Source organism: Odocoileus virginianus, chromosome 16 (assembly GCF_023699985.2).
Source record: "Odocoileus virginianus isolate 20LAN1187 ecotype Illinois chromosome 16, Ovbor_1.2, whole genome shotgun sequence".
NCBI classification, from domain to species: domain Eukaryota; kingdom Metazoa; phylum Chordata; class Mammalia; order Artiodactyla; family Cervidae; genus Odocoileus; species Odocoileus virginianus.
Genome location: NC_069689.1, coordinates 16,608,020 through 16,618,150, shown reverse-complemented (window position 1 = coordinate 16,618,150; position 10,131 = coordinate 16,608,020). Strand labels below are relative to the sequence as shown.

At 41.5% G+C, this 10,131-nt stretch overlaps 1 protein-coding gene across 4 annotated transcripts in view; it reads right to left on the bottom strand.

Annotated features, from left to right (window-relative positions):
- Nucleotides 1–448: 448 nt before the first annotated feature.
- The window catches only part of DICER1 (dicer 1, ribonuclease III), a 72,333-nt gene continuing 62,650 nt past the window's right edge, over nt 449–10,131 (bottom strand). For all 4 annotated transcript variants that reach the window (XM_020899141.2, XM_020899140.2, XM_020899139.2 and 1 more), the window contains 4 exons: nt 8,746–9,014; nt 5,523–5,685; nt 5,340–5,415; nt 449–4,995 (listed from right to left, as the gene is read on the bottom strand). In XM_020899141.2, the coding sequence (XP_020754800.1) occupies nt 4,830–4,995; nt 5,340–5,415; nt 5,523–5,685; nt 8,746–9,014 (674 nt within the window). In that variant the 3' untranslated portion in view covers nt 449–4,829. The remainder of the gene's footprint in view (nt 4,996–5,339; nt 5,416–5,522; nt 5,686–8,745; nt 9,015–10,131) is intronic.

Below are 10,131 nucleotides of genomic sequence, written 5' to 3'. Positions count from 1 at the left end.
TTTACTGAGTTACGAAAAGGTTAGGTCAAAGCCTGAAATAACAGAATTCTTTCTTAACCAATAATATACTGAAAGTGTCTCCTAAAAATCTAGAAGCTTGAACACTCTGTTCACTTGACTTCAGAATAACTAAATTTACTTAAGGAATGTGTCAAACGTGCCATAAATAATCCAGGACCTGGAACCCATCAGTCAATGTGGCAGGATTTCAGAAAATCACACTGGCATTATTTAAGTCTGAAAAGAACAAGGCCAAGTGTGAGTCGATAACTCCACCAGCACATGAGGTAGAACTTGGTAAACGACATTTTATCCTTTTAAAGGACACATTTTCAGGTGACCATGGAATCAAAACATTTTAAAGATAATTTCGGCTACAACTATCTAAGTGCTACATCCACTCAAAATGAATCAAAACAAGAAAATAAAAAGTCAAAAGCACACCAACTGAACAGACCATAACTTTATTGGAGATTTACTTGGCTACAATCATTACAAAAAAAAAACAAAAACAAAAAACGACTAAAGGTAATCGTGACCCTTAAGGTGCAGACTGCAAATTTCTGCAGCATGATTCCTGTATGAATGAATCACATCATGTTCCTTAAAAACAGCTGCAGCATGTGATGGTAAGTATTTTATTGTCAATCAAATTATGTGTGTTAGTCTTACTTGATTTTAGTCATTTTTCTTTCATTCTATTTACAGCAGAAAAGCCGGAAACTTCACTCCCTGTTCACCTTTGCATTTTTGCTACGTAACCTGCTGCTGCAGTGAATTCTGAGTGCATCTAGAAAATTTAAATGGTGGGTGATGTCCAAATAAAAATGGACTAGAGGGGGAAAAAAACAAAAACACAATGATTAAAATATATTTACAAGTTAATTTCAAAACATCATTTTCACCTCTAGTGGAAAATACAATAGTCTCAATGCAAATTCCCTAGGTATTGCTACTGGCAAATTCCAACAACTTTTAAAATCATTTCAATATTCTTGGTCTTAAACATATCTTAAAAACTTCTCATGTACAATATAAAATAAAGAAATTTATTTGGAAATAATTAAGTTCCTGAAAAGCAATCAGTGGTTGAAAAAATATACCTATTTAAATGTAATTAAAATAACCATATAGGTAATAAACAAGACATGAGTTTCAGTTCCGCAGCGAACACAAACTGGTTCACTAGAACTTCAGATGCAGTTGAAATGAAGATATCAAGGTCTCAGTTTGGTGGCTTAAATGTTGTGTAAAAGGATTAGATACCCTAACAGAGCAAGATAGAAAGTTTTAAATCAACGGGGCCTGAAGACTGAACTGCGGTGGGTCTGCATCTCCATTAGTCTCTGCACTCTGCAGTCACCGGCCGATGTCAGGTGGTGACTCAAAGAGCCGACTGCTGTGTGAATAACTGTACTTATGAACTGAACCAACAGAACCAGAGTAGCCTCCAGTCTCTTGCTATTTAGGCAGGGTAATTTGAATCTTTCTGAGGGCAAGCTATTATTAAGAGAGGAAAAATATTAGCATTTTAAAAGATAATTACAGGAGTGTTAGAGGTTGTTCTAAATTTAATCATTTCACATAACGTAAAAGAGAAAAGAAAAAGTTAACAAACATCTTGAAAACATAATTAAGAGTTCAGTTAACAAATCTTTGTCATACTTTCACAAACAGTAAAAATGCCACAGACAAAAATGACCTATTTAAGTTGTGCAAGTATATGACACATTGCAGGCATTATAATTATCTTTTTTCAAATTCGGTATATCAAAACAGCAGCGAGGCCAAACCACATGTTCTCCTCTCGGTTAAGCATATTTTCCTTGACATGAGGTAAAGCGTGGTACCAAGTGCAGTGCTTATCTGTGCTACACGAACAGAACAGAGGGGGAAAGCCGTTACAAAACGCAGCATAGTCAGGACTGCTGAAAGGATTCTTTAAAAAAAAAAAATCAAAAAACATTTACAATGAAGGTTCATGTCAGCTAACCTCCACACAATCATCGTAAGGAATTTCTGCAGTTGCTTTTCAAAACGTGCCTGCCCAGTCCTTCCCGCGTGTGCTGGCCATACAACCACACCGCCCACCAGCGGGGCTTCCAGATCACACCGGGTCTCACATGGCAATCACAGGAACAAAAGGATGACAGACAAGGTGGTAAGTGGGGCAACAGAGAGCAATTTTTTTTTTTTTGTCCCTTAATTAAATGGATGCAAAACATTTCAGTAAGCTAAACTGGGGGGGAAGTTTACAGCATTAAAAAATCAGCAGCACAAAAGCATTCATAACCATTTTGTGTATCTACATCAGAGTTTTGAGTTTTCAACTTAGGAACCAGGGGATCAGAGATTGCTTCAAAGTGTGAGTCACAAACTAAAATCAGCTACTGTCCTCCAACCAAAAGGAGAAAGAAAAAAAAAGCAATAGCTAAAGTCTGCTGTTGATAAAACATTTTGAATGGTAGCAGGAAATTTGAACCCCTGAGACTGTGTGACCTAATCTTATCCAAGTCTGAGCTTTTTAGTATTAACAAAAAATACTCTTCTTAAGGTTACAAAATATATTGAGGCATTTTTCTCCCAACGGGGATTGTAACTGTGAAACAATCTGATTTTGGTGCCAGGAGGCCAGAGGATGCCTCGACACTGGGATTAGTGCATTAGACACAATGCAAGGCCCTAAGCTCCTGGCAGCAGGTAGTTTATAATTATCAAGAGATTTGTGATACAGCTTTATCATGAATCACCCTCACAAGGAAAATTCATATCCAGCCTTACTTGTTTAAGTGTACACATTTACAGTTATGTAATTCAAGAAGCGCTTGGTTTTACATTGTCAGGAGATCTTACACGGAGGTGTCTTAAAAAAAAAAATCAAATAGAAATCGAAGGCTCCAAATCAGAACTAAATTTTTTAAAAAACATGTCCACCCAAATAAATTTGCTCTAAAGCTCATTTAGTAACTGAGATCTCAGTGGAAGTTTAAGGTTGGAGACGACAAATCACGTGGGAGAAGCTGAATGCTCCCCTCCCTCGGGTCTCCTTAGAAAGCGCAGTGGACAGGTTTCTGGGTGCACGCGTGCAGAGGTGTTTTTCTGGGGGTGGGTGGCGCAGATAAAGCGAGAAGTACAGTATTCGACTGCAATCCAAAATATCAATGCAGCATTATATGAGGCGGCACGTTCAGAATGATGTGCTGGAAATTACGAGACGCCTCTGCTCGGCTTTCTTGAATCTCAAGCATGATTAAGGGGCAATCGCAGCAAAACTCTCCTGGTGCAGTGGTGGGAGCGCACGGCCGACCCACAGCTTTAAAAAGGTAAATGAGAGGTATTATAGTTACAGTGCAAAAAAAAAATTAAAATTTCAAGCATAATACATAAACATAGCACCAAATGGGGAGGGAAAAAAACGCATGCAAAAGAAAAGAACTGAGGTATTTAAGTGAAGAGTGCCTACAAGTCTAATTAAAGAAACTTAGGCAAATGCCTAAAAGTGTCTTTTTTCTTCCTTTTCCAAAGATGGAAACAATGAGCTAGTTTACCTAAATTAATGGCCTAAATCACAGACATATCAAAATTACGGCAGTTTATCGCAAACGTTAAACTTTCATGGCATTAACAGCACAGCTTTGGTAGGTGAAGTATGCATGCAACACTGTGAAAAGCACAGTAAGAAATGTATGTGAGAAGCCTAAGGGTAAGGTGCTCTGTTCTGCTTCTTTAAGTAAGTAACCAATCCATTATCAGATCTGCAGCATATTTTAGGTGTGATATGTATAAAGTTTATTTTATTAGAGCAACAGCCTACAGGGCAAGGTTTATTTGCCACAAACAATTTCCATCCGTGGAACTACCTAGCCGGAGGTCTCTAGTAAAAGTGGGGTATTTAGCCAAAGATGATTCTTTATGATGCATCTTTTAAAAAATCCATAGGTTACATATTCTGGTTTTGAAAATGTCTTCAGTACACCTAACAGAAATTCTCATATAATCCTGTCATTAGTTAGGTTACAGCTATACTAGTGAGTCGTTAAGTATCACGCTGTCTCAAGGTCTAATGCCTAATAAACAGAATAAAGGGAATGTGAAACGGTTTGTTCCAAAAAGATTGAAAGTGAAAGGATATCCACGAGGATTTTACTTTTAAGGCAAGAACCTCTTTTATGCAAGACAACATGGCATGAGAAAACTAGAATGTGATCTGCCAACATGCCGGCCAGTGCTGATCAACAATCTGTCCCTTACTGGTAAGTGCAATAGCGACCGGGAAGCATCATCTTACGCGATACAACGTGGAAAGGAGAGACAACATTGGCACACTCCTCTCAAACCGCATCCGTCTACTCGGCTTATCGGCGCCGCAGGGCGGGCTCTGCCACGCACGCTGACAGGTGCCCAGAGCTCTCAACAGAACCCGTGGCGGGGGGCAGGGGTGCTGTTCCAGGTTTAAGCTCCTTGGCCTCCTAACTCTAAGCAAAACCGACAGAAATTAAACTAAAATGAAACAAGACAAAAACTGTCAAGAATCACTTTGAACACTTACGAAAAGGTCATCGGTAAAGCACTCTCGTGATTTAAACAAAGCAGAAGTGAGGAAAGAAGACAAGAAAGATTGTGTTTGCGCAAAAAACTAAAACTACGGTTAGTTCCAAAATTTTTATACATAGGTTAAATGTTTTATTCTGTAATCTATCTTGTTATCAAACAAACTTTACGTTCTGCCTTCAACTCGTTCCACTCACTATCAGTTTTAAATCATCCTTTTCAACTTAAATATTTTCCACCTTAATTCTGCTTTTTTTTTTTAATTTATAAAGGGGCTTTCAGCTGTTGGGAACCTGAGGCTGATTGGCTTTGAGGCTTCGCAGGGCTCTTCTTGCTGCCGCAGACTTGGCAATCCTGTAGCTCCGGCCGACACCTTTGAATTTCCCCTTCCCGACCACTTCCACGGTGACTCTGACCTTGCCATCGTAGGTTCTCTCAGCTGGGCTGCAAAGAAGCCAAGCAGCTTGGATCAGAAGTCAGAAGTATTTATGATTATTGTCAATCAGCACCGAGTATGTACTCTCAGGCTGAGAGTCCCCTGTTCGAGCTGACACCGCGCAGAGGAAACGTGCATTCTGACAGCTGCCAACTGCCAACAGATGCTGTGGTCACTTTCTTCTCACTTCCCAGGAGCACAAAGAGCCAGTCAATCAGGCTGCAAATGGCAACGCAGGACAGCATGTCCCAAGGTGAGGATTTCTTCAAAACCGTGAGTTTACGGCATCCCTGAGGACTCTCCCCCCTGTTTTTCAGCAAGTTAACGCTCCTCCATGTACACTTTTGCTTACCTGAATTTGGCAGTTTCTGGTTCCATTTCAAGCAGTTCTCGCACAGGGGAACGGGGCACATTTGCAGAAAATTTTTCTGTAATCAAAATGAAAGAATAATGTGCTTAATACCCTTTTTTAAAATTTTGGTTTAAGTTGCCTTTCACTGTGATTCTGCTCCTTTCGAAGGGGAGCCAACCATACCAATCAGTGGCCGCATCATGGGATGGTACACCTGCCAGACCATCTCCAGCGACATCCCGCTGTCCATGTAAATGGCACCAGCAAGTGACTCGAAAATATCCCCCATGGCCTTTGGAACTTCAATATCCTCTTCTTTCTCTTCATCCTCCTCGGATCTCCTAAGCTATTAGAGTGAGAAAAGAAACTCGTAAGCAAAAAACCTCTATGAAAGGCAGTCTCTAGAGATATTTTTCTTTTCTTGGATGCTGACTCCTACTATCTCTTTAACAAGGGTAACAACATCAAATATTTATGACAGGCCAACTACACTGTAATAGGTTCTTCATAAAAGTCGCTGCTGTGTCTGACTCTGAGACCCCATGGCCTACAGCACGTCAGGCTCCTGTTCTCCACTGTCTCCCAGGGTTTCCTCAAATTCATGTCTATTGTATCAGTGACACTATCTAACCATCTCGTCCCCTGCTGCCCCTTCTCCTTTTGCCTTCAATTTTTCCCAGTATCAGGGTCTTTCCCAACGAGTCCAAACATTATCTTATCTTAAAAAAAAGTTTTTCACTTAAGAAAAAGAAAAGCCCTTCTCTATTTAGTATTCTGTATTCAACGTGGGAAAAAAAGATTGCTTTAAAATAAAACCAAAGACAACCCTAACACAGACTGTAATAGTCAATAAATTTATGAAAAAAAATTTCAAATTCACGCACAATCACAGAACTGCAGTCTGAAACAGCTCTACCAGCTGGTAGTTCAGCTAGGAGCCGGCAGAATACTCATCCGTGCAATGTGAGTAAGGGTGCACACTGCTGCAGGGAGGCTAAATCGCCACTTTTTGACAGGGAAATTCTATTTGGAAGATATTTTCCTCCCAGCTCCCCTTTTATTAAACCACTTAATAAATGTTCACTATGACAGAGAACCTGACACATAGCAGGTATTCAGACTAATAGAATAAAAATTTACATATGTATCAAATGTCTTTTAAAAGTTCCTAATTCTTTGATGTGGCAATTCCATCTCCAGGAATTCATCGTAAGCAGGTAGCTGGATATTTAAGTATATTTATCACATACATGCTTATTAAAACCCTAACTAAAAATACGTTAACCATCCAGCCACAAAGGAGCTGTTTGAACACATTACACTGCAGCCATATATTCAGTAGCATGTAGCCTACTGAAAGTCATAATCCCAGTTAACAATGATTGGGGAAAGTCACCCACAGTATATTAAGTAAAAAGAACAGGGTATGAGTGATAGAATTTCATTTTGTATGTTATATAAGTTTATGTTTATATACATTAGCAACAAAACATCACAAAATGATAATTTTGGTTATTTTATAAAAAACAAATTACTTGTGAAAGAGAAATAAAAAGAAGGGGGGAGAGCCATTTCTAAATGGACTGCTTAGCCACACAAAATTCTATACAGTGTATTTATAATGCCGACTACTGGAAAAACAAGATAACTTATTGTTGTGGATGGGAATTTTAAAACTTACCAAGTTCACAAGCATCTACTTGTGGCTCAGATGGTAAAGCATCTGCCTGCAATGTGGGAGACCCAGGTTCAATCTCTGGGTCAGGAAGATCCCCTGGAGAAGGAAATGGCAACCCACTCCAGTACTCTTGCCTAGAAAATGCCATGGACTAAGGAGCCTGGTAGGCTACAGTCCATGGGGTCGTAAAGAGTCAGACATAACTGAATGACCTTACTTGCTTTTTTTCACCAAGTTTCACCAAGTTTTCACCTCACTTGCTTTTTTTCACTCTTTTACAAATGAGTAAACTGAGGCCCAGAAAGGTGAAGAGACTTTCTTAAGATCAAACAGTAAGTTAGAGAAGCCAGACCATGACATTTCCCATCACTCTTTCATAACTTCCATACATATATTTATATAAACAAAGGGCAGGAAAAAAATGAACAAAAACTAGCAATGCCAGTATGTCTAAGTGTCATCAAAAGGTAACTATATTTTTCTGGCCAGGGATCTTAGTTCTCCAAGCAGGGAATCGAACCTGTGTCCCTTTCATTGGAAGCTCAGAGTCTTAACCACTGAATCACCAGGGAAGTCCAAAAGATAACTTTAGTTTTAGCTAATTCCTCAACTTCTCAGCTTAAGTATTTCTACAGGAGGAGACTGGAAGCAATACTGAATATACCTGAGATGGCTGTGACTCCTGGGCCCACCGCTGGCTGTGCGCCACCTCAGACCACTGATCTCGGGAGAGTGTACCAGGAGGCAGAGGGGAGGAAGGGCACCAGCGGTGAGCCTCCTGCAGCACACCCGCCGCCGACTCACCGCCTGACCCTCTGCCCTGAGGCTCCACCTCCACACCCAGGCTCCCCACTCCTCTCACCGGACGCCAAGGAAGTGCACTCCTCCTCAACAAAGTCTGTGTGACTAACAACAGGTAGGTACACAGTCAAGAAAGAATAATTACAATGGTACCAGAGTTATGAATGGATCCCCTGACTTCTCGTAAGAAATCTACGCAAAGAACAAAGCAGTCGGAATGAGAAGGAGAAATGAGAGCGCTCTCCCGGGTACCCAGGTATGTGGATGGATGTTAGCAAAGAATCAGAGGCCGGAAAGATCTCAGCAAAACCCTTTCCTACAAAACTTCAAAACAGGTCACATACATACATACATACATACATACATACACACACACACACGCGCGAGAATTAGCTCCATCACCAAAAGGACCTTTGGCTGAACCTACAGTTAGACGTTTCTCAAATTCCAGCCCTTAAAATTTTAGAAGTTTGCTTTTTAAATGAGATTTCCCCATTTCAAGTGAAGCAGGATGTATGTTAGTGATGCTTACCTGAGATAGAGCAAATATTTCTGACCTATTTTAAACAGAGAGAAAGGACAGAATCCACCCTGCCGAGCTCTAAGGTTAAAGCTTTTTTGGGGACCGGGGGGGGGGGCTGCACCTCTCTGGCGAGCCTGAATACCGGAAGCCCACATCAAGGACTGGGGATGAAGTTGCTGGAAGCCCCTGCTCCTTCTCCTCACCAGAATGACCACAGTACCCATGGCCAAGTTTAAAAGGGCTGCCTGAAGACTATGACCCATGTAAGTTTCCTGGAGAACGCAGAGCGTGCTGAGGACCACAACCCTGGCCTTCAGCCGGTTCTTTGGATGGCTGTGTTGAGAAGCCTAGCCGGAAGGCTTATTTTAAACACCAAATTCAACGTATCTTAAGACGGCACTAACCTCAGAATCCATTCCTTGCATTTCGTTCTTCTCGAGCTGAAACTGCACGAAATCGTCGATGACGTGGAAGAGCTCGGGAGAAACGGCCTTAAAGTACTTGTGATAGTCATACTTCACGGCCAACGATGCAAAGATGGTGTTGTTGACCAGAGCAGAGCGCAGGTCGGTCAGGACTCCTGGAGAGTGCTGCCGCGGGTCTTCATAAAGGTGCTTGGTTATGAGGTAGTCCAAAATTGCATCTCCCAGGAATTCTAAGCGCTGGTAACAATCTGAAGGAAGATTCAAAGGGAAGCCCTGAGTGCCGGCAAAGTCACTGACACGATTTCCAAATCGTAACTCAGTTAAAGGATGGATTTCCCCCAAGACCCCCTGAAAAGACCTTTATTGCAGGGGCGGGGGGAGGGTTCATTTTCACATATATTCTTCAATGACAGAATTACTGAATGACATCCTACTGAAGCTTCTGGAAATTCAATTCTAGTGGAAAATTCAGCAGATTTCTGATATATAAATTGGGGTCATAAAATCCTTAAGTTGCCAAAAGACTAATGCTCGTTAAGAAAAAGGCATTTCCCAAGTGACATCATTTCACTGAGCCCTTTTCCTTTGGCTCTCTGCTGGCCAGGCAGGTGCTGGGGCATCATTCCAAAGCCTCCATCATGATCAGCATCTAGCAACGTCAGACCCTACACACGTTCCCCCCGCGCCCCCGCCGCCACGCTTCCGCCACCACCACTGGGCACTGTCCACTCACACTCTGGAAGGTGTGGGAGTGATACACACCTCACCACTCCTGGGTTACATCTGTTACATAAGATGACACAGTACAAGAAGACCTTCTTCTCAACTGGAATGAAAAATGGTGAATCTGACACAAATCAAGAGAGGGAGCCGGGGAGGCAAGCAGAGACCTTAAGCAAAAATGATCAATGTCGAAGTGTGAAACCTGATCAGCACCAAGCAACACCTCTGCTCCTCACGCCGACTGAACAGGAGCCATTCAATTACGGAAACCAAGGCGAGAACAGATTAAGTGGGCAGCCCCCTCATGCCCAGCGAGCTCAGAAGCAAGGGCTGAGACAGAATAGAACCCAGGGCTCCTTCCAGTAGAGTGCGGTAGAAAACCAGGCCTCATTTCTTCTCCACAAAGAAAAACAGGTTTTAGTTTCACCAGTGTTTCTAGGCCAGAGCCAGATAATTTTTCACTTTTGGTTTTACATTCTTCTGATCATCTTAACCTACATTGTTTTTCTTATACAAACGTTATACTCAGCTTTGGTTTTCTGAATTCAAGTGCTTATGACACTGACATAGGGGGGGAAAAAAAAAACAAAAAACTACAGACTCTCGCTGTTTCATAACCTAAAGCTGGTTTTGGTTTTAGGC